At 46.7% G+C, this 24595-nt stretch overlaps 2 protein-coding genes across 5 annotated transcripts in view; both read right to left on the bottom strand.

The window, feature by feature from the left end:
* The window catches only part of GRK3 (G protein-coupled receptor kinase 3), a 150050-nt gene extending 148344 nt beyond the window's left edge, over positions 1–1706 (bottom strand). For 3 of the 4 annotated variants that reach the window (XM_081836525.1, XM_081836526.1, XM_081836528.1), the window contains exon 1: positions 907–1706. In XM_081836525.1, the coding sequence (XP_081692651.1) occupies positions 907–1019 (113 nt within the window). In that variant the 5' untranslated portion in view covers positions 1020–1706. The remainder of the gene's footprint in view (positions 1–906) is intronic. The other variant, XM_081836527.1, reaches the window with a different exon arrangement.
* The window catches only part of KIAA1671, a 337213-nt gene that overhangs the window by 144287 nt on the left and 168331 nt on the right, over positions 1–24595 (bottom strand). The gene's annotated exons all lie outside the window — the stretch shown is intronic.

The following is a 24595-nucleotide window of genomic DNA, read 5'->3' as shown; positions in this document are numbered from 1 at the left end:
CAAACATAACTTAAGAGCAGTCAAAGGCCAGGGTCAGGGGAATGCAAAGACCTGAAGCGGCTTCCACCTCCTGAAGGGAATCCAAGCGGACCACATGCAAAGGAAAAAGGTGGGTGGATTGCAATCCTTTATTTGGTTCACATTCACTGTACCCCAACTCTCACCGAGTGCTGGTTTGGGGGGCAATTTGGGGGAGACAAGGGTGAGGGATTTATAAAAGTATGGTGCTGGGAAAGAGGGATCTATCCTGGCTGACCCTTCAGTCAGCCGTCATGGTGGAGGAGTTGTATCTGGGATATTGGAGAGGGGTATCTGGATAGGAGAAGCAGGCTCTAGAAGATATTCATAGGAAGGGGAGACTCATAATTGGAGCCAGGGTGGTGCAGGAGTTAGTGTCTGACAAGGACCTTGGAGCTCCTTGGAGAAAAGGTGGGACAGAAATGCAGTAATAATATTGATGATAACAAGGATGATGGGCAGTACTAATCCTGGCTCATCCTCCTTGGCAGAGTTCCATCACAGGTGCTTTTGGCCTGCAGGTGTTGGCGGTGGGGGTGGTGGAGATAGCCTGCGTGGCACAGTGGTTTGAGTTCAAATCCCTCCACTCAGGGAGATGTGGTTTGAGTTCAAATCCCTCCACTCCACTAGCCTACCTCTCAGGATTGTGGTGGTTGCTGTCAGGATAAAAATGGATTAGGACTTGGGAAAGACCAGCCAGCCTAGCCCACCCCACAAGGTTGTCGCGGGGGTATCAAACGGCAAGGACCATTTACACCCATGTGGAACTCCTTGGAAAGAGAAAAGGTTGGGATAGAAATGAAGCAAATAAGTAATAAATGAAATAAAGTACTGGCGGGGAGGAGGAGCACACTGCAAGCCCCCCCCCCTCCCGCCAGCCGCTCTCACCTGGGCTCGGGGAGGGTGATCTTCTTGCTGGCGCGAGCGGCAGGCGAACTCTTGCTCTTCTCCATGGCCATGAGGTAGCTGACGTCCGCCAACACGGCCTCCAGGTCCGCCATCTTGGCTGCCCACAGGCCTGGGCCTTTGGCCTGGGACTCTGGCCAGGGCCCGCACTTGGCAAAAAACACCTGTCAGGTGAGGGTGGGGTGTCCCTCGTCTCTCCCCAGGAGGGCCCCTTCTCAGCTGGCTGGCCCCTCCTCCTCCTCCCTAAAAACAAAGGGCCCCCCCATGTAAGCAAGCCCTTCTCCCCTGCTAACTGGCACACCCCCCTAACCCAGGATCCTATGACTGACCCCCAATACCCCCACTTTATGTCCCCATTTCCCAAAAGGGGCTAAAATGAACACTGTCCCCCTCTTACCCACAAAATGCCCAACAGACTCCTCCCCCGGTCCCTCCTTTTATATATAGGCGACCCCCTCACCTTGGCTCTTCTCAATGAACCCCTAAACTCTCTCACACGAAATTCCCCTGCTCTGAAGAGACCGCGCCCATCCATTCACGGCCTAACCCCCCCCCCCGAAAAACCCCTTTGGGCCCCGCTTTCCCCTCCTCCAGGTCCCCCGAAGCCTTGCCAGTTCCCACCCTATATATCTGGGGTGGGGAGGGGGCTCGGAGTTCTGCTAGTCCTGGGGGGCCATCCCCCCCCCGTGGCCTGGGAGGCTACCGGGGACCCCCCCTCCCCCGCCTCGCCAAGCCGAGACCCTCAAAGAAGAAACAGCTGCTGCTGCCGCCGCCGCCGCCTTCCCATCGCGAGCCCCCCCCCCCGAGCTGCTCCCTCCGCCCTCAGCGCCCCTCTCTCGGCCGGGGCAGCGAGGGAGAGCGGCGGGGGGCCCCTTGCAGAGAAGGGAAGAGCAGCCTCTGCCCGGAGGGGGCAGTGCACGCCGGGGGCGCAGGGAGCTGGGCCGGCCCGCAAGGCGGCTCCTTTCCTCTTGCCCGCGGCGGGGGGGGGGGGCGGAGAAGGGTCTCTGGCGCTGGGCAGTCCGGCCCCGACGCCCCGACGCAGCTTCCTGGCCGCCTTCGCGCGCTCCTCCTTGGCGGCTTCGGCGGCTTCTGCCCGCCGAGGCTGAGCTTCCCCTCCCGGCCCAGGAGGAGGAGGAGGAGGAGGAGGAGGAGGAAGGAGGACTGCCGGGACGCGGCGGCGGAGTGGGGGGGCGCGGGCGCGGGGGCGCGGGGGCCGAGTGCGGGCAGGCGGGGACCGGGGTTGCTCCACGCGGGCTCCTGCGAGGCGCTTCGCTGATCCGCAGGATGGGCCGTGGGCGTCTGACTCGGATGGGCAGTCCCGCTTCACCCAGGAGCACAAGAGGAGGCTGCTTTGGGCCCGCAGTCGGGCCCCGGGCTCATCTCCTAGCCCCCCAGGGAAGAGAAAAGCCTCTCCGCGTAGCTGAGGCCCAATCCTTCCTTTTAAACTGGAGGTGCTGCAGACTGGAGCCCCGACCTGCCTGGAAGGCTGCTGCTCTCCTGCTGACCTGCGAGCCTGGACGCCCCCGGGGGAGGCAGGCAATTCTGATGAAAAACAGTATAGAACCGCTGCAGCCTTGAAGATATAGAGCAAAGGGGCTTCAACTCAAGGGGCACCTCAGATCAGCCAGGTAAGCTTTATAAAGGTCATTATTTTAAATAAAAGTGGAAACTTGGGGTTGGAAGAGACCTCAGGAATCATCTTGTCAGTCCCCTACTAGCAGTAGCCATTCAGCCCCTGCTCAAAAACTGCCAGTGAAGGAGAGGCCACCGGTTCCCCTCTCCAAAAGCTCAAACCACCAGGGACTTCTTCCTAACATTTAGGCTAAATCCTTTTCCTTCTGATTTGTATCCACTGGTTCAATAGCTACCCTCTGGGAGCAACATAAAATGAATTTGAGCCATTGTGTGTTAACAGCCCTGCACATAGTTGAAGGTGGCCATCATATTGCCTCTTAATAGTCTCTTCTCCAGGCCAGCCAACTCCAAGGACTTGTTTTCCACTACAGTGGTACCTCGGGTTACATAAGCTTCAGGTTACAAACCCAAAAACCCAAAAATATTACCTCGGGTTAAGAACTTTGCTTCAGGAAGAGAACAGAAATTGTGCTCCGGCAGCGCAGCGGCAGCAGGTGGCCCCATTAGCTAAAGTGGTGCTTCAGGTTAAGAACAGTTTCAGATTAAGAACAGATCTCCAGAACGAATTAAGTTCTTAAGGTACCGCTGTACTTCATCTTTGCCACTCTCCCCTACAGGCACCCCAGTTGCAGTGTCCAGAACAGGACATAGTTAATAATAAAGTCCTTATAAAAGTTGCAGGTGGCAAGCACCATTTTAGCCCAGGGCCTTCTCTCTTGGAAACTTGTACGCTGGATTACTCCCCCCCCCCCTTAATTATTTCCCTTATTAAATTGCAGCAAACATTTTGCTTTTTCCTGCATCTGGAGCTGGCACAGCAAATCCAAATCAAGTTATCCAATGTACCCTAACTCATTTTCATTTTCCACAAGCCCAACTGTATCCTTGGATCTCCTTGATGTACATGAAGGCATTCGTTAGAAAATATACCAAGTCAGCGAAGGATTTTGTGCAGCAAGTATCCTCCACTCTTTAATAATAATAATAATAATAATAATTTATTATTTGTACCCCACCCATCTGGCTGGGTTTCCCCAGCCTCTCTGGGCAGCTTCCAACAGAAATTAAAAATACATTAAAATGTCACACAGTAAAAACTTCCCTAAACAGAGCTGCCTTCAGATGTCTTATAAATGTCAGGTACTTGTTTTTCTCTTTGACATCTGATGGGAGGGCATTCCACTACCAAGAAGGCCCTCTATCTGGTTCCCTGTAGCTTTGCTTCTCGCAGTGAGGGAACCGCCAGAAGGCCCTCGGCGCTGGACCTCAGCATCCAGGCAGAACGATGGGGGTGGAGACGCTCCTTCAGGTATACTGGGCCGAGGCCATTTAGGGCTTTCAAGGTCAGCACCAACACTTTGAACTGTGCTCGGAAACGTACTGGGAGCCAATGTAGGTCTTTCAAGACCGGTGTTATATGGTCTCGGCGGCCGCTCCCAGTCACCAGTCTAGCTGCCGCATTCTGGATTAGTTGTAGTTTCTGGGTCACCTTCAAAGGTAGCCCCACGTAGAGCACATTGCAGTAGTCCAAGCAGGAGATAACTAGAGCATGCACCACTGGTGAGACAGTCTGTGAGCAGGGAGGGTCTGAGCCTGCGTATCAGATGGAGCTGGTAAACAGCTGCCCTGGACACAGAATTGACCTGTGCCTCCATGGACAGCTGCGAGACCAAAATGACTCCCAGGCTGCGCACCTGGTCCTGGCACAGTTACCCTATTCAGGACCACGGAGTCCTCCACACCTGCCCACCTCCTGTCCCCCAAAAACAGTACTTCTGTCTTGTCGCCATCCATCCTCCAACCACCTCCAGACACTCAGACAGGACCTTCACTGCCTTCACTGGTTCTGATTTGAAAGAGAAGTAGAGCTCGTTATCATCTGCATATTGATGCACACCCAGCCCAAAGCCCCTGATCTCCCAGCGGCTTCATGTAGATGTTAAAAGGCATAGGGGAGAAGATGCAACCCTAAGGCACCCCACAAGCCCAGGGGTCTAAACACTCATCCCCCCACTACCACTTTCTGGACATGGCCCAGGAGGAAGGAGCGGAACCACTGTATAACAGTATAACAGTTGTGATGGCCTGGGAATCTGATTCAGAAGCTGAACCTGAGGAGTCCCCGCCTCCAGGGCCGGCTGAGCCAGGGCAGGGGCTTGAATCTGAATCCTTAGGAGCAGACACCAGATGTATCCACTCTGGCTCCGGAGGTGATTGAGGACCCATTGCCTGCAGGTGCTCCTCTCCCAGCCCTGTCAGGGGAAGGTGAAGCTGCCCCTGGGTCCAGTAACCCTCCAGCCTCTCCTGAGCTGCAGAGGCTCAGGGCAGAGAGGCGGAGGGAACTAAGTTCTCTCAGGAGGAGTGCTCGCCTTAAGGCCAGGAGAGGCGGGTCACCTGTGGGGCCGGGACCGCCCCTGGCCTCAGAGGAGATAAAGGCCAGTCAGCCCAGTCCCAGGTTGCAGGAGCAACGTTGTTGGAAACCTGTTCCTGCCAGCACCCAGACCTGTTCTTCCGGAGTTCCTGACCACACCCGGCTTCTTGCTTTGGACCCCGCTTCGCCCTTGGTGGACAGTCTCCAGACCCTCAACCCAGGACTGGACTCTGACCACGCCTCTCGGTAACACCCCCCCCCGGGTCCAGCACAACAGTGCTCCCAGCTCCTCTAAATGGTCCAGAAGGATGTTATGATTGATAGTATCAAAAGCCGCTGAGAGATCCAGCAGAACTAGGAAACAGCTCTCGCCTTTGTCCCTAGCCCGCCGGAGATCATCAACCAGCGTGACCAAGGCAGTTTCAGTCCCATGGTGAGGCCTGAATCCCGATTGGAAAGAGATCCAAATAGTCCGCATCCTCCAGGCGTGCCTAGAGTTGTTCAGCAACCACCCGTTCAATCACCTTGCCCAAGAATGGAAGATTTGAGGCTGGGCGATAGTTGGCCATACTGGCTGGGTCTAAAGATGTTTTTTTTAAGAAGTGGTTTAATGACCACCTCTTTCAGCGGGTCTGGGAACGCTCCCTCACAGAAGGAAGCATTCACCACCACACAGAGCCCATCGCCCAGCCCTTCCTGGCTTGCTTTTATTAGCCAGGATGGGCAAGGATCAAGGAGACAGGTGGTTGGTTTCACGCGTCCAAGCAGCCTGTCCACATCCCCGGGGGTAACAGATTGAAATTGATTCCTTTCAAGTCGACCAGACAGGGCTCTAGCACTCTCACGACCCAGCCCTGCTCCCATGGTGGTGCCTACCTCCTTCCGAATCTGAGTGACTTTATCTGCAAAAAAACTTTGTGAAATCTTTGCAGGAGATCTTGGGGTCTTTACAAGGCCCAAATGGTAAAGGTGGTTCTGTTAAATTGTGAACTATCTGAAAGAGTCTCCTGCTACTATTTTCTGCAGATGCAATAGAGGCGGTGAAGAAAGTCTTCTTCGCTGTCACTATCGCCGCTTGGTAGGCTCAACGTTGAGCTCTAACCTGTGTCCGGTCCGATTCAGAATGAGTTTTCTGCCACCGGTGCTCTAGCCGTCTCAGCAATTGTTTCCTCACCCCCAGCTCCAGGGGAAACCATGGGGCTGTCCGGGCTCCATGCAATCGGAGAGGGCGCTTCGGAGTCAGACAGTCGATAGACAGATGCGATTAACTCCGCATTCCAATGGGCTACCAGGGAATCAGCTGAAAGACCATCAACATGGAATAAAGCATCCCCTACCACTTTCTGGAAGCCAAATGGATCCATTAAGTTGTGGGGGCGGATCATCCGAAATGGTCCCACCTCCCTGCAGATGGGAAGGGTCGCGGAGAAGTCCAGTTGCACCTGGAAGTGATCTGACCATGGCACTTCTTTTGTGTCAGATCACCCACGTCACTAGAGGTGAACACCAGGTCTAAGGCATGTCCATGACTATGAGTTGGGCCAAACTTATTCATGGAGCCCATGCTTTCCACGAAGTTCCAAGCAGCCCCTTGTAAGGTCATGTCAGCATGGATGTTAAAATCCCCTAGGACAACCAAACTAGGGGTCTCCAGGAGAACATCCACCACAACCTGAAGCAGCTCGGGCAGGGAATCCTTGGTGCAGCAGGGAGGTATAGGCTGGTATACACATTTAATAAATAATAATAAACAAGAAACAAAGAGGCAAGAGAGAGAGAAAATAAACAAACCAATAACCCTTTTATCACAATTCAGTAAATTCTTTCCAAAAATTCCATCAGATCTTAATATTAAAGTCCTTTCTATGCTTTTTCAAATTCTTACACCAGCCACCAATGGCCTAGAAGCTTCTTGTCTTGCAGCCATCTCTTTATGTTTAAGCTCCACCACTTGTAGACGTCTTCCATCTTCTCTGACCCTAGCTTCATTTAGTTCTTCCGTAAGCAAAACAGCTTTCCTTTCCGATTTTTCCAGTAGCTGTTGGGATTTGCCTTCCATAGCTATTTCCTGCACTGGCTCCCTGCATTCCAGCTTCTTTCCAACAGGTCCTGTATGTTCCATAAATTCTCCCATTTTTGATATCTCCAAAGCAAATTTTGTTTGAGATTCTGTTCATTTCAGCTTTCAAATCCAAAAGCTGTTGTTAAAGCAGAAGTCATGTGCACATTTTGACAAATGAAGGAATGAATAAATAAATAAATAATCCTTGCTATATTTTACATTATTCACTGCCATGCCCATAAAATGGGCTATATATCAGATCTTGATCTCTGTAACCTTCTGTGGTTATGACTTCAAATGAACTTTTTCTTTCTTTTTCCAAGGAAAAGGAACTGTTCCCTTCTGAAACACTTTCGGCATGAAACATTCATGACAAGAACATCAGCTGAAATGATCTTCCACACTTGCCCATCCAGACAACCATCTAATTGGGAAGCAAAGAGAAAAGCCAACATCAGCCCATTAGCAGCATTGCCTTAATAGTTCTGCTTTACACAAATTTATTTCCCCACCCCCTCACAAAAATAGAATTAATGACTTTCTGAGATTGATTGGGATCATGGGGGATAGTGGACAACATCAGTTATACACCATATTACATCCATTCACTGACTTACTCGGAATAATTGACTGTTGTTTCAATAGAAAGCAGTCCTGTGTGAAAATTCTAAATGGAATCATTTATGAGAAGAGGCACATTAAACTAGCACAGTAGGAAGAAGAAAAAAGCCAGCGGTTTTGAGGCTTTGAAAAGTGCTGGCATTGTTATCAAAGGAAAACGTTCTAAGTTCATATTGGCAGGGCAAATATATAAACTGGAGCAAGGTATTCAGGACTTGGTGTGACACATCTTGGTTCGACTTCTGGGGTGATTTTGTGCAGCGAGGCATCAGGAGGAAGATCTCAGGATTAGCTAGTAGATATCTGGGCAATCTGCAGTAAAGCAGGAAGGATTTCTGATTCCCAATTATTTAACAAAAGCAGCAGCAGAATGACTTATTTCCACTTTAATTAGGCTTCTGAAATGAAGAAAGCTAACCAGGAGCAGACTTTTATGTGAAAAGTACCTCCTCAGAGGCATTTGCAGGTTGGGTTGGGAGCAGTCTCACCAAGTAGGGGCGGCGGGCAGGCCAGGCCCACTCGAATATTTTCAATTAAGGGGCCAGGCCCTCTCAAGGCGATGTCAGCACGCTATGGGGTGTGTGCGCATGGCATGAGCATGACGCGGGGCGTGTGGATGTCATGTGCACAGGCTGTAGGGTGTACTGATATCGCGCAGCCTTGGCCCCCTCAATTGCGGAGGCAAATTGGCACATGTGGTTGGGAGAGTCTCCTTGCCTGAAATCCTGGAGAACCACAACTAGCCCATGGAGACGATGCAAAGCTAGATGGGCCACAGTGAAGTGAAGGCCCAAGACAGGTGTTGATCATCCTGTGAGCTGCGCACAGGTGGTCTGAAGCGAGCGAGCTACCACCATTCCTGTGGAGCCTCCTTTTATTGAGACAAACATGCAAGCTACGCAAATACATTTTTGGGCTGTGACCTTTACACATCTTCCGTCCCGAAATCGTGGGGTGGTACAAAGCTATTTTGGCACCTGTTCCACAGCGTCATTTCCCCTTGCACAGTGTATGACGTAGGAGACAAAAGGTCTCAGGGAAAAACTTACAGACAGGACACCGCTGACTTCTGAGACCGCAAAGGGTCAGACATAGGTGGAACGATGTACCAGACAGCTGTGGCTTGTCGGGGGGGGGGTTCCCTGCACCCCAGGGTCACGTGTGCAGCCAGACGTGGCTGCCTGCTGGTGGAAAGTGTCTCCCTCCGGACCCCACTGTCCACTCGGCGATATCCCTACACCACAGTTTAACCATTTCTTTTGCTCCTGCACTTGCATAAATGCCATGCACCTTAATGAGTATTGCAAAAACATCCTACCGTGGCTGTGTGCAAACCATTCATTTAACACGCATGCGTGCAAACACACACTGCCCCCCCCCAAATGTTTTGGGAAATGTGTCTGTTAAGGGTGATGGGAAATGTAGTTCTGTGAGAGGTGAACTGCAATTCGAAATATTATTGGGGCAGAGATGCTTAAATGTCTGATAAGCATGTGCTTGGGAGTGCTTTATAGCCTGGAGAGCTCCATGTTCAAGTTCCTGCCCAGCTGGCTCAGCAGTTTTGAAAGCCCCAGTTTTGAAAGCCGCAGTGGCACTGACTTCTGCAAGGCTGGTGGGAGACAAGGAATTGCAACCTGCCATCTGTTCCTCCTCCTCTCCTCCCAAAGAGCTGCATCTCCCCTGCCAACTCCCCCCCCCCCAATAACATATTAAATTTCATACAAAGACATAACTTTAACATAACAGAAAAAAGAAGACAATAATAAAAGAAAAAGAGAAAATAAAATAAAGTATTACAGACCTTACCTATACCACCACATACATAAATACAATAAGACTTAGTTAATTAATTGAAATCCAACTTCATAAACATATTACTTGACTTCCTCTAATCTCTTCCAACTGAATTTCCTTGTAATTGAATGTAGCAGTTTCCAATATCATTATTCCATATAACAATATTCTGGTCATAATCAAATTTCCTAACTTTTCTTATCATACTGTTTCTTATTTGTTTATTTAATCCTAATTTAATCCTAGGCCTAATTAGTTCTTTAAAGTAGTTACAAATCTTTAATATTACAATATTTATTCAAATAGTCTTTAAATTTCTTCCAATCTTCTTGATATTCCTCTTCTTTCTGGTCGCGGATTCTCCCATTGAGATCAGCCAACTCCATAAAGTCCATCATCTTCATCTGCCATTCTTCTACCGTTGGTAATTCTTGTGTTTTCCATTTTTTGGCTAATAAAATCCATGCAGCAGTTGTGGCGTACAAAAATACTTTTACATCTTTTTTGGACAATTCAGAACCTGTTATTCCAAGGAGAAAGGCCTCTGGTTTCTTTGTAAATGTATATTTTATAATTTTTTTTAATTCATTATAATTTTTTTCCCAGAAGTCTTTCACCTTGGGACAGGTCCACCACATATGATAGAAGGTACCTTCCTTTTCTTTACATTTCCAACATAGATTATCACAGTTATGGTAAATCGTCGCCAGTTTAACAGGGGTTAAGTACCATCTATACATCATTTTCATAATACTTTCCTTTAACATTGTACATGCAGTAAACTTAACCCCTTTCCTCCAAAGTTTCTCCCAGTGCTCCGTCATTATGTTATGTCTCCCTTGAGTGCTTCATATTTCATCCTTTGTTGGCCCAGCCCCACTGCAGACAAGGACAAGCAATTGGAGTGATATTAGCCAGGCAGGGCAGTTCATCGGGCTCTTTGTCTCCTGATACCCTGCTGCTAAACTGTCAGCCAGTGGTGCAAAGCCTTGAGTGTATTAGCCCAGGGCACTCTCTTTCTCCAGATGCCTCCACTTCTTTGGCCTGAAATCAGCTTGTGGTGCCAGCAAGCCTATGCTACAAATATGGAAACGTGGAAACCTAATTAACATTCATTCATTGAAACGGAGAGTTTTTTCATGCAGAGAGAGAGAGTGCGCGCAGGTCTGGTGTCCAGGGTCAGCCTGTTCAAAAAGCCCACAGCCCAGAAGGGAGGGGATCATTTACAAGGCCAGACCAGGTCGTGCACCATTCATGCTTGAACTGCAGGTCACCCTATGCACTGGAATGGGGCAGTTTTGGTATGCAACAATGGTACTGAATACCAGTGTTGGTAGTGTTTTTATATATGTTGGAAGCCGCCCAGAGTGGCTGGGGCAACCGTCAGATGGGCGGGATACAAATAATAAATTATTATTATGAATGAATGAATAATAATAATAGTGACCCCCACTTGAGAAAACAGGGTCTTATAAGTAACACCCCCCATTGCCATGTGTTATGCAATGAGACACCAAGGAGTTTTGTGTCCGTTTTTCAGGGGGTCCTCAACAGACCAGTCAATTGGGGCGGGGGGCCTCTGGTGGAACTGATGCTGATGCTCTGCATGCAGAAGGCACCATGTGGGCTCTGTTTCCAGGCAAGGGGCTCTTGAATAGATACTGATATTATACAAAAAAATGGGGTTGGCTTTTACAGCCCAACTCCCCATCATGGGATTCCGTGTCCCCTAAGCCCATCCTTTAATCAGATAAGAAGGGATGGAGGCAGGAACCAATCAAAGCAAGGCAGATCTTTATTTTTCTGTTGCAACAGAGTCCCCCCTGCCTCCCTGCAACTTGCAAGGAGGTGAGGTCCCAGCTGACAAAGACTTTTGAAATTGCCCAAGCCACTGACCACTGGTCCTGTTAGCTAGGGATGATGGGAGTTGTAGTCACAAAATATCTGGTGGGCCGAGTTTGCCTATGCCTACCTTAGTCAAAGACCACGTAAAAACATCATACCTCACAGAAAGAGGTATCTACAACAGATAATATGCCCGTAAGATAGGATTTGAAGGATTTGTAAGTGAAAATAACTATTGGGAAAGGTTACAGATAGGTAGCCGTGTTGGTCTGCCATGGTCAAAACAAAATAAAAAAAATCCTTCCAGTAGCACCTTAAAGACCAACTGAGTTAGTTCTAGGTATGAGCTTTCGTGTGCATCTGAAGAAGTGTGCATGCACACGAAAGCTCATACCTAGAACTAACTCAGTTGGTCTTTAAGGTGCTACTGGAAGGATTTTTTTTATTGGGAAAGGTTTTTCCAAGATACTTCCTTCTGTAGAGAAATATTTGGGGTCATTAAGTGTCAAAATGGCTTCAGGATTGCTCTCCTGTACTATTTCAGACATGTGGTTTATATACTTATGGATGTGTGTTTACCTTGTGCTCTTATGAATATTCATTTTGTTAATGACACCTTAGAATTCTTATAACACCAGGGACCACCTATAGCCCTCTGCCAGGGACCATCACCCCACCTGGTGATGGTGCTGAGTTCCATAAGGCATAGTGTGAAGACTTTTGGTTTGTCCTGAGTCTACTGCGCATCAATTTCATTTGTGGAGCCCAAGTTCTATTTGCATGTGAAACTCTCCAACCACTGGGGACTTCCGGGTTAGCACCTCCAGCAATGGTGGAGCTCCTCCAAACGGGAGGAACTTGCTCTGTGAAAAGTAGGGACTGAACCGCCACGGCGAAGTGGAGACCCACTGAAATCACAGGTGGAAGAAGCCTGTGAACTTGGGATTCGGCTGGCACCCTTTGCGCCTCCCCTACTCGCAGGGAAACCCTGTTTTGGGGATCCGGAGCGACGTGGGGTGAGCGGCGTGGTGCTTTGAATCGACTGATTCTTTCATGGAGTGAAGCCGCATTGCTGCTGCCAGAGAGCACTGACTTTTTCCTGTGGACAATTGGACTTTAAACAACAACCCGTAAGTAGTACGGAAAATTGGATCTTTAAATACCTTAATTTGACATCGAACGGGGAAGGTTCAAAACAGGAAGTCCGCCTTCCCCTTTTGTAAATAGATTGAAGCAAAGAGCTTACAAGTTAAGGTCTTGGAAAGCCTTATGTAAAGGATTAAACTTCCATTGATTGAAACTATTAGACCCCCCTTGGAAGCAGGAGAAGAGGGGGGGAATTTTGGACCGTGTATCCTGAAGGAGAGAGTGATTAGAATTAAATTGCCACTGCTCTGAACCTGGGAACGGACTGACAGTGATTGACGTTTTGGGAGAGTTCATTGACAGCGAAGAGAATGGATGTTGACAGTCGGTTGAATAAGAGAAATATATTGTTTCCATTGTCTGCTTCTGCGTTTAAAAGGGAGGAAAGGTAACTGAAAATTGAAACCAACTTTACTTTTTGAACTTTCTTTGAAAGGATTGATACAAGTGGAGACTGTTTCCCTCTAGAGGGAGCTTTTGAAACTGTTACAAGAGTGGAGCTGGGAAATCTCCAGCTGCTTGATAAGAAGTGTGGGAACTAGAGATTGACCTTGGACATTCGAGAATGTCGACAGGAGAAGCCTTAGTAAATGCATTTTACAAGATAAACTATTTGCTGGAACAGCTGCATAAAAAATTGGATGTTATGATTACTAAAACTGACATTTTGGGACCAAAAGTGAGCACCAATACAGAAATTATTCAGGATTTGACACAGGAATCTATTTTAGCAGGACAAATTGCTGAAAAGGAGAAGGAGAAAGTTGCTGTTGTCGAACCTAAAGCAATACAAGGGGGAGCCTTAGTCTTACAGAGGCAAATCGAAGACTATAAGTTGAGGCCCTTTATGATTGAAACTAGAAAAAGTCAGACTCTGAAGATCGGAGCCTGGCCTGGACTGGAAAAGGAAAGTTGGAAAGATCCCTCTATGCAGGGATTAACTGACTTTTGGAATATGGACTTGGGTCAGGAGGAGCTTGGAGCTTGGGGGGCCTTTGGAGTTGGAGGAATTTTGAAATATGCCCTGAAATACCTTATGGATCCTAGCTTTAATTGTGGAAATTTGCCTGACCTGTCGAGAGGGAGTGGAGGTGTCATTGGATTGGAGTTTCCTCGAGATCTGCTCTTTAGCATCAAAGAATATGAAGAAGAACTGCAGAAGGGATGTGGAAAAGAGTTAAGAGCCTCGGACATAAGATCTCCAGGTTGATGGACTGTATGGAGTGGACGGAAGTGTCTGTCAGAGCCCGAGACCGGGGAGAGGAGATGGTGGAAGAAGATTGGAAGATTTAAAGTCTATATATAGAAATATTGTAAAATTAATGAGTGACAGGAAAATGTTGGAATGAATTTTTATGGCCTTAGTAGAAATGCTATAAGGAGTTAAGCTTAAATAAGTATACTAATTTTAATGGAAATAAGATTAAAAATATGTTAAGACATTTATATGATAGAAAATGGAGAAAGATGGAAAGGAATTGCTAAAAACAAGAATCCCCCTCCCCTAATGAGTCAGAAATTAAGGACTTAAGCTGTGGATTTAAGGCTGTGTGGAGATAAACTTTCGATCCAAAGTAATGTTTCAAGAGGAAGCTGAAAAGCTAAGAGTTTTGGAGTGACGCAATCAGGAAAAAATGCCATCGCCATTTTGTGAGGCATTGTGGAAGCTCTTGGGTCTGGGAGGAGTAAGAGAGAAATAGAGTTGTTTACATATCGTGAATCAACTTCTCGGTGGGACTTAAGAGCGACAAATGCCAAAATTTACGATGGAAAGAGTGACGTTATCTACGAAGGAGATATATGGAAACCATCTGGACTTAGTGGAGGAACGGGAAATCCACACAGGAATATAACACTTGCTATCGGCTTAAGGAGACTAACAGAAGAGATCGTAAAGGAAAAAGAGAAATTATACGAACAAGATATGATGTGGCAACACCAAGATAAGACTGGATAGAATTATGAACTTTGTTTGGACTGATTGGGACTGATTTGGACATTAATGCAGTAATAAGAAGATGATCTGAATCCCCCTTTGGATCTTGAAGTATGGGTTCCCCCAACAAAATTTAAAAATTTGGCTTTGTAATTTGGAATTTATATGATGTGATTTAATTTGATGTGATTGGCCAGTTAATAATTTTTTTATTTTTTTATTTTTTAAGGAATTGCTAAAACAATTAATGGAAGTGGAATACAAAGAGGGAGGTGAGAGGAGGTCGATGATATAAGGGAATGAAAGTTAGAACATGGAAAAGGTATGATGTTTGTTTTTGTTTTGTTTATGTTGGGTGATGTGTTGAGGCTGTGTTTTGTATGGTTTATATATTGTATTGTATTGTTTTATTTTTTCTTGTTCTTGTTCTTTTTTTGTTTTGTTTTTGTTTTTCTCTTTTTTCTCTTTTTCCTTTTTAAAAAGTAATAAATATTATTTTTTTAAAAAAAGAAACTCTCCAACCACTTTCTGCACTGTACCATGTAACTGACAGGCTTCAGTATTGGTCCCACCTTAGTATTGGTGACCCGTGGAGCTTGTCCAGCTATTGCTTCCCTCCAACTCCCACCAGCCCCAGCCTGCAGAGCCACTGGTCACAGGGAAGAGTGCAGCCGGAATCCAATAGCACATTCCAGAGGACACCAAGTTCCTCATCCCTGTTCTGAACTAAGAGGTCCCCAATGCACTTTGAGCATTTCCTCCCCCCCCCCATTGCTTTAGTTGCCCCTCTCTGTCATATTTGCACAAAGACCACCATGGAGAGTCAGCAGCACTCAGTCATTAGATATGGGGTGACCAGGCAGCCATCTGCTAGGGGTGCTTTGGGTCTGGGTTTCCGGGAGGGTTGGTTTAGATGTCCTGCAAAGTTTCACCTAAGTCTAGGGTCCTATGAAATCATTCATGGATGGATGAGAGAAGCTGCCTGTCACCAGGGGCAAAGGAATGCTAACCAGCACCCGGGGCAGGGTTTCGGGGGCAGGACAAACTGCCCAGCGGCGCTTGCACCATATGTACGGCACAGGCATGGTGCTACTACATATTGTGCATGCACATGCACAGTACGGTATAGTGCTGCGCATGCGCTGTGGGGCAGTTTGCCGCCGGAGCCGCTTAAGTGCCGTACAGACGGCAGCAGAATCCTCTGCTCATGGCTGCAGTGGCAGCGGAGGGATCTGTACGAGTGCCATACGAACCGCTCGGGTGCCATGCAGACGGCAGTGGGATCCCGCCACTGCCACAGCCATGAGCGGAGGATCCTCTGCATGTGGTGGTGGCAGCGCGATGGCAGCGACTTGTGCCCCCTGCAAGGTGCCTTCTTGTCACTCCCCTTAGAGATGGCACCCGGGGCAGACCTCCCCCGCCCCCCTTCCTCCACTACTGCCCATCACAATCACACACACCCAGCCCAAGCCAGCTCTGTTAATGACGGGTGTACTTAGAAGTGTGCATCAGTGCAGTAAAGCTACAATCCACAGCCTCATCCCCCAATCCATGCAATGAAGGTTGGGGCTTGCATTCCTTGTGGGGGCCAGGGACAGAGTGGATCACTCAGAGGATTTCCTTCTCTCAACAAAAAAAAGAGCCATCTCAGCCCAAAGGCACTAATTTTAGCACTAAACACCTTCTATAATAGTCCTCTAAAACCTTCTTAGGGAGGTGGGTGGCGCTGTGGGTTAAACCACAGAGCCTAGGACTTGCCAATAGGAAGGTCGCGGTTCGAATCCCCACAAAGGGGTGAGCTTCCGCTGCTCGGTCCCTGCTCCTGCCAACCTAGCAGTTTGAAAGCACGTCAAAGTGCAAGTAGATAAATAGGTCCGACGGGAAGGTAAACGATGTTTCCATGTGCTGCTCTGGTTCACTAGAAGCAGCTTAGTCATGCTGGCCACATGACCCGGAAGCTGTACGCCAGCTCCCTCGGCCAATAAAGCGAGATGAGCGCCGCAACCCCAGAGTCAGTCACGACTGGACCTAATGGTCAGGGGTCCCTTTTAAAACCTTCTTGGGAATGCCACTCAAGTCCTCAGGCATCACAGCAACTGGTAAGAGGAGAGATTCCACGTCCCCAGCTGGCTTACAGGAGAGGTGGCGAAGGTCCAGCAGAAAGGTCCTTGGGGCTATATGTGCTAATGCAATTTCAAAAAACAAATCAATCAGAAACCAGCACTTATGTAGCATGTTTTGAATGTTCAAGGAAAGTCTGCATGTGTCCTGTTTGAAAGAGGGCAGTCCGCTATTTGGAAGCAGTCCTCTCTTTGAAAGACTGTCCAGCCCAAGATCAGTTTAAAGAGGAAGAGCCATCAGAAGGGAGAGCAAGGGTGTCTGCAGTAGATGTCCTCAATAATCACATCATCGTGATGTTGGAGAAGGCCTTACTTGGTCATAACAGTTGCTACTGGGGAACCCATAAAAGAAAGAGTGCTCAGACCCATAAAATGCACAGGCTTATAGAAAGGCATTCCCTCACCTTAGCTTTCTTTACACATGTAGAAATTAAGTCACATTCTCAGAGGAGAAGCTTGCATTATCAGAGCTGGATGCCTGATTCAGAAAGAAGACTTTCCTGCATAACATCATTGACACATTTGTAATACAGTCTGAGTAAGCAGATTCTCCTAACAATATCCTTTCACACACTTTGTTACAGTTTTTACATCTCTTCCCATGCAGGCTATCAAAGTATGTACTGGAACCTTCCGTGTGCAAAGCTTGTGCTTTCAGCCTTCCCCTGCTTTCAGATCTGTAGTCTGATTGCCAAAGAAGAAGCAGCTCTTCTCTCCACATCACAGTAGAAGCAGGTAGGAGACTGCTGGCGAGAGTGAGAGCCAAGGCTTTCCACTGAGTTTATCACAGCAGAGGTCAGATTAGAATCATAAAAGTGTTGGGAGGTACCCCCAAGGGTCATCTAGTCCAACCCCCTGCAATGCAGGAATCTCAGCTAAAGCATCCAGGACAGATGGCCTCCAAGGAAAGAGAGTCCACAACCTATCGAGGGAGACCATTCCACTGACAAGCAGCTCTTACGGTCAGAAAGTTCTTCTTGATGTTTTGTCAGAAACTCCTTTCTTCTAACTGGAAGCCATTGGTTCGAGTCCTACCCTCCAGTGCAAGAGAAAACAAGCTTGCTCCCTCTTCCATGTGACAGCCCTTAAGATATTTGAAGATGGTTATCATATCTCCTCTCAATCTCCTCTTTTCCAGAATAAACATGCCCAGCTCCTTCACCCATTCCTTATAAGGCTTGGCTTCCAGATCCTTGATCCTCTTGGTTGCACTCCTCTGCACACCCTCCAGCTTGTCAACATCCTTCTTAAATTGTGGTGCCCAGAATTGGGCACAGTATTCCAGGTGTGGTCTGACCAAGGCAGAAGAGAGTGGGACTATGACTTTCCTCTTAATGCAACCTAGAAGAACATTAGCTTTTTTTTTGCTGCTGCATCACACTGTTGACTCATGTTAAGTTTGTGGTCCACCAAGACCCCAAGATCCTTTTCACATGTACTGTTAGTAAGTCAGGTGCCTCCATCTTATACTTGTGCATCTGGTTCTTCATGCCTAACTGCAGAACCTTACTTTTGTCCCTATTGAAATTCATCTTGTTACCTTGGGCCCAGTTCTTCAATCTGTTAAGGTCATTTTGAATTCTGATTCTGTCTTCTGCAGCATTAGCTCCCTCTCCCAGTTTGGTGCCTGCTGCAAATTTGATGAGCATCCCCTCTATTCCTTATAAAGACGTTGATTCAAAATGTGGACTCTACCAGACTTCAATGATATGAGGCTTATATAAACCATGTGCAGGATTGGCATACCAGACAGTTGCTGGGGCTTCTGGTGCCCTAGCAGGACTTATCACTGGCAGGTGGACAGCTGTGAGCCACCCACTATTTTAGTTAACCACAGTTCCCTTGGACAATACTACACTGGGGCATTGTGAGTAAATTTAAAAGTCATTTAAAACTATCCAAGTTGGCAGCCATCACTACTTCTTAGGAGAGTGAATTTCATAGTCTGACTATGCACTTTGTGAAGAAGTCATTCTTTTAATCTGTTCTATATCTTTCAACATTCAGCATCTTTGGATTATTCCATTGGATTCTAGCATTATTTATGAGTGAGGAAGAAAAACTTCTCTCTGTTCAGATTCTCCACATAATTTTATGCCCTGCTAAAGGGCAGGAAACAACAAGAAGGAAGCAGCTGGAGGGAATGACTTATGGTTTCCGTTACAGTATCTCTATACTAATGCACAGAGTACAGGAAATAAGCAAGACAAATTTGAGCTTTTAATACAAAATGGAAAATATGACCTAATAGGCATTAGTGAAACATGGTGGGATGAGACTCATGACTGGAATGTAGAAACTGAGCAAAAAGAAGACACAGGTAACTTTTGTTCTGTGAGCTTAGCACTGATAAATCTCCTGGGATAGCTGAGTTGGTAGAGCATGACACTCTTAATCTCAAGGTAATGGATTTGAGTCCCAAAAGTTTCCCGCATTGCAGGGGGTTGCACTAGATGACCCTTGTGGTCCTTCCAACTCTACAATTCAATGAATCTATGAAAGGTCCTAGAACAGATAATTAAACGGTTGGTCTGTGAGCACTTATAAAAGGATTTTGTGATTGCTAAGACCCAGCATGAGTTTCTCCAAAACAAGTCATGCCAGATGAATCTCATTTCTTTTTTTGATAGTTACAAGCTTGTTGGATCAGAGTAATGCTATGAGTTTCATTAAGGCTTTTGATAAAGCCCCCTCCCCCCAATATTATTGTAGAGAAGCTGGTAAAATGTGGACTGGGTGAGGTAACTGTTAGATGGCTTGGTAGCTGGTCAAGTTACTGGAAACCAAGTCTTAGGAGAAATGGTTGACGGAGTTGGGTATGTTTAGTCTGGAAATGGCCCTTCATGAATCACTGCCTTGCCGTGGCGAAGGGGCTTGAATAGCTCAGAGAAGTGTAGGGCACCCAAGATGGACAGGTCATAGTGGAGAGTTTTGACCAAACGTGATCCACCTGGAGCAGGAACCGGCAAGCCACTCCAGTATCCCTGCCAAGAAAACTCCATGGACAAAGGCAACAGGCATATAAAAGTTATGACGCTGGAAGATGAGCCCCTCAGGTCGGAAGGCGTCCAACATGCTACTGAGGAAGAGCGGAGGACAAGTACAAGTAGATTCAGAGCTGATGAAGCGGCTGGGCCAAAACCGAAAGGTCGCTCAGTTGTGGATATGCCTGGAAGCGAAAGGAAAGTCAAATGCTGTAAAGAAAAATATTGCATAGGAACCTGGAATGTAAGATCCATTAACCTGGGTAAGTTGGATGTGGTCAAAAATGAGATGGCAAGAATAAATATTGACATCCTGGGCATCAGTGAACTAAAATGGATGGGAATGGGCGAAATCAGTTCGGATGACCATCATATCTACTACTGTGGGCAAGAATCCTGTAAAAGGATAGTCAACAAAAGAGTGGCGAGCGCTGTAATAGGATGTAATCTCAAAAATGATAGAATGATCTTGATACGAATCCAAGGCAGACCGTTTAACATCACAGTAATCGAAGTTTATGCACCAACCACTGGTGCTGAAGAAACTGAAATTGACCAATTCTATGAAGACTTACAACACCTTATAGAAGTGACACCAAAGAAGGATGTTCTTCTCATTATAGGGGAATCAAGAGATAAAAGGAACAACTGGCAAATTTGGCCTTGGAGTTCAAAACGAAACAGGGCAAATGCTAATAGAGTTCTGTCAAGAGAACAAGCTGGTCATCACAAACATGCTTTCCCAACAACACAAGAGACGACTCTACACATGGACATCACCAGATGGGCAGCATCGAAATTTGATTGGTTATATTCTCTGCAGCCAAAGATGGAGAAGCTCTATACAGTCAGCAAAAACAAGACCTGGAGCTGACTGTGGCTCAGAGCATCAGCTTCTTATAGCAAAATTCAAGCTTAAACTGAAGAAAGTAGGAAAAACCACTGGGCTGGTAAGATACAATCTAAATCAAATCCCAGTGGAAGTGAGGAACAGGTTTAAGGATTTAGATTTAGATTTGGTGGACAGAGTGCCTGAAGAACTATGGATGGAGGCTCGCAACATTATACAGGAGGCAGCAACGAAAACCATCCCAATGAAAAGGAAATGCAAGAAAGCAAAGTGGCTGTCCAACGAGGCCTTACAAATAGCGGGGGGGGGGGGAGAGAAGGCAAGCAAAATGCGAGGGAGATAGTGAAAGATAGAGGAAATTGAATGCAGATTTCCAAAAAATAGCAAGGAAAGACAAGAAGGCCTTCTTAAACTAGCAATGCAAAGAAATAGAGGAAAACAATAGAATGGGAAAAACCAGAGATCTGTTCAAGAAAATTGGAGTTATGAAAGGAACATTTCGTACAAAGATTACCATAATAAAAGACAAAAGTGGAAAGGACCTAACAGAAGCAGAAGACATCAAGAAGAGGTGGCAAGAATACACAGAGGAATTATACCAGAAAGAAATGGATGTCTCGTATACCCCAGGTAGTGTGGTTGCTGACCTTGAGCCAGACATCCTGGAGGATGAAGTCAAATGGGCCTTAGAAAGCACTGCTAATAACAAGGCCAGTGGAAGTGATGGTATTCCAGCTGAACTATTTAAAATTTTAAAAGATGATGCTGTTAAGGTGCTACACTCAATATGCCAGCAAATTTGGAAAACTCAGCAGTGGCCAGAGGATTGGAGAAGATCAGTCTACGTCCCAATCCCAAAGAAGGGCAGTGCCAAAGAATGCTCCAACTACCGCACAATTACACTCATTTCACACGCTAGCAAGGTTATGCTTAATATTCTACAAGGAAGGCTCAAGCAGTAAGTGGACCGAGAACTCCCAGAAGTGCAAGCTGGATTTCGAAGGGGCAGAGGAACCAGAGACCAAATTGCAAACATGCGCTGGATTATGGAGAAAGCTAGAGAGTTCCAGAAAGACATTTACTTCTGCTTCATTGACTATGCAAAAGCCTTTGACTGTGCTGACCACAGCAAACCATGGCAAGTTCTTAAAGAAATGGGAGTGCCTGATCACCTCATATGTCTCCTGAGAAATCTCTATTGTGGGACAAGAAGCTACAGTTAGAACTGGATATGGAACAACGAATTGGTTCAAAATTGGGAAAGGAGTACAACAAGGCTGTATACTGTCTCCCTGCTTATTTAACATATGCAGAATTCAACATGTGAAAGGCTGGGCTGGATGAATCCCTACCTGGAATTAAGATTGCTGGAAAAAATATCAACAACCTCAGATATGCAGATGACACAACCTTGATGGCAGAAAGTGAGGAGGAATTAAAGAATCTTTTAATGAGGGTGAAAGAGGAGAGCACAAAATATGGTCTGAAGCTCAACATCAAAAAAAATGAAGATCATGGCCACTGGTCCCATCACCCTCTGGCAAATAGAAGGGGAAGAAATGGAGGCAGTGAGAGATTTTACTTTCTTGGGCTCCATGATCACTGTAGATGGTGACAGCAGCCACAAAATTAAAAAACGCCTGCTTCTTGGGTGAAAAGCAATGACAAACCTAGACAGCATCTTAAAAAGCAGAGACATCACCTTGCCAACAAAGGTCCGTATACTTAAAGCTATGGTTTTCCCAGTAGTGATGTATGGAAGTGAGAGCTGGATCATAAAGAAGGCTGATCGCCGAAGAATTGATGCTTTTGAATTATGGTGCTGGAGGAGACTCTTGAGAGTCCCATGGACTGCAAGAAGATCAAACCTATCCATTCTGAAGGAAATCAGCCCTGAGCACTCACTGGAAGGACAGATCGTGAAGCTGAGGCTCCAATACTTTGGCTACCTCATGAGAAGAGAAGACTCCCTGGAAAAGACCCTGATGCTGGGAAAGATGGAGGGCACAAGGAGAAGGGGACGACAGAGGACGAGATGGTTGGATAGTGTTCTCGAAGCTTCCAGCATGAGTTTGGAAGACAGGAGTGCCTGGCATGCTCTGGTCCATGGGGTCACGAAGAGTCGGACATGACTAAAGGATTAAACAACAACAGCATTCTGGAAATGAGGAGACTGAGAGGATAGCCATCTTCAACTATCTAAAGGGCTGTCACATGGAAGAGGATGCAAGCTTGTTTTCGCCTGCTCTGGAGAGTAGGACTCAAACCAATGGCTTCCAGTTAGAAGAAAGGCGATTCTGACCAAACATCAGGAAGAACTTTCTGGCACTGTTTGACAGTGGAACGGTCTCTCGTGGAAGGTGGTTCCTTCCAACTCTACAATTCTATAATTCTGTGATGCATGTCACCTCTTGCTTGCCTTCCATCATAAAAGCCTCTAATCCTGTAACCTTTCCTTCTATGGGGGACACTCCGTCCCCTTGGTCACATGCGTTGCCCTTTTCTGAACCTTTACTAAATCATTCTTGACATGAGGCCAGCAGGATTATACACAGGACTCCAAGTCTGGTTGCAACCCAGATTTGTAGAGACATCGCAATATAGGCAGTTTTATTTTCAATCCCTTTCCTAATAATTCCTAGCGTGGGATTCACCTTTCTCATAACTGCAGGAGGCAGTGGAAGACAGAAGTGCCTGGCGTGCTCTAGTCCATGGGGTCATGAAGAGTCGGACACGACTAAATGACTAAACAACAACAAAACACCTGTAAAATTAGCAAAAATGTATAGAACTGCTTCAAATGTTTGCTGGAAATGTAAGGAGAAAGAACACACATTCTACCATATGTGGTGGACGTGCAAGATAACAAAAGCATTCTGGGAAATGATTTACAAAGAGTTGACAAAAATGTTTAAAATAACATTTGTGGGGAAAAACAAAGTTTTTTTTCCTAGCTATTCTAGGTACAGAGATTCTGAAGGAGCAGAAACAACTATTCATGTTTGCAATGACAGAGACTCTCCTCCCTGAAAGAGAGGGGAGTGGTTGTGGGCGGGAGCCCAAGCACCGCCCAGCAGGGGGCATTTGCCCCCTGCCTCCAGCTCACCTGGCTGGCGCTCACGCCCCGCCCCCCCCCGTGGCCATCCAACCAGGTGCCACGGAGGGGGCATGTTCAGCAGCCTTTTGCTGCAGCGACAGCCTCTCCCTGGCCTCATTCCTCATCGTCCCGTTGCGAGTCACCCACCCTCCAATCCCTTTGAGTTAGGGCCTAGGTCATTGGCCTTGCTATGGACCTTAGGTTAGTCGCCCTGGTTGTCCGGGGGGCCTGGTAGGAGTTTTTCCATTTGGCATTAGGCTTTTTGGTTTTTTCGCCTACCTCGTAGCAATCGTCACAACTTTTGTGGTATTGGTGGGTAGGTTAGGCATTGGAATAATGTGTTGTGGTGTGTCGAAGTGCTAGGTGTGGCCACCGCCTATGCCTTCAATGTTTAGGGGTATTCCGTTAAAGGAATCTGGCGGTCGTGTATTCTGTCCGATGCCTGCTTGGCGGGAGGCCATGGCACGACCCTCGGTGACAGCAGAAGGTGAGCCTATAGTTGGATCAGCATCAATAGGCTCCACCTACTGGTGAATAAACCCACTTGTTTCGATCCAGTGCCTAAGCCAATACCTTTTCATTGCTGTAATCAATAAAGTTGTGGCCTTTTCTAGCCCATTAACCTTATATCACGTGTTCTTGTGTCTTCATTTCACTTCGCGGGGTCGGGTCCTCGAACCACAACAGCGCGGATACTACTGGCCCAGAGATGGAAAGAAGATAAAGTTCCAGCCAGAGATGAATGGCTGATGAAGATGATGGACTACACCAAAATGGCAAAACTGACTGGGAAAATCAGAAATGAGGAAGAGAAGAATTTTAAGAAGGAATGGGAAAAAATTATAATGTCTTTAAGAGAATACTGTAAACAACTAAAAATCCTTTGGCAGGATTGAAGTAATGCTTGTAATTTACGAAAAACTATGGAAAAACGGATTACTATTCTTTTTTAAAAATAGAGAAAATAAGTGGGGGGGGGATTGTTAATGGTAACCATGGAAGGACAGAGGGAAGTCAAAGGATTCAGGGAATCCTAAATGATGATGTGGATTTGTTTGAATTTAAATTTGTTATGTAAAACTTAATAAAAATATTTTTTTAAAAAATTCCCCTAGGTTATATATGCTGCTGTGTTCTTTTTCTGTGTTATGAAATTGTTTTTGCACTGTTTGGTTTTGAGGAATGAATGAAGTTGTGGCAGAGTTCAAAT

The sequence above is a fragment of the Podarcis erhardii genome (assembly GCF_964252035.2).
Source record: "Podarcis erhardii genome assembly, chromosome: 13".
Lineage (NCBI taxonomy): Eukaryota > Metazoa > Chordata > Lepidosauria > Squamata > Lacertidae > Podarcis > Podarcis erhardii.
The sequence above is the reverse complement of the archived record's forward strand: the minus strand, read 5'-3'. Positions and strand labels throughout refer to the sequence as shown.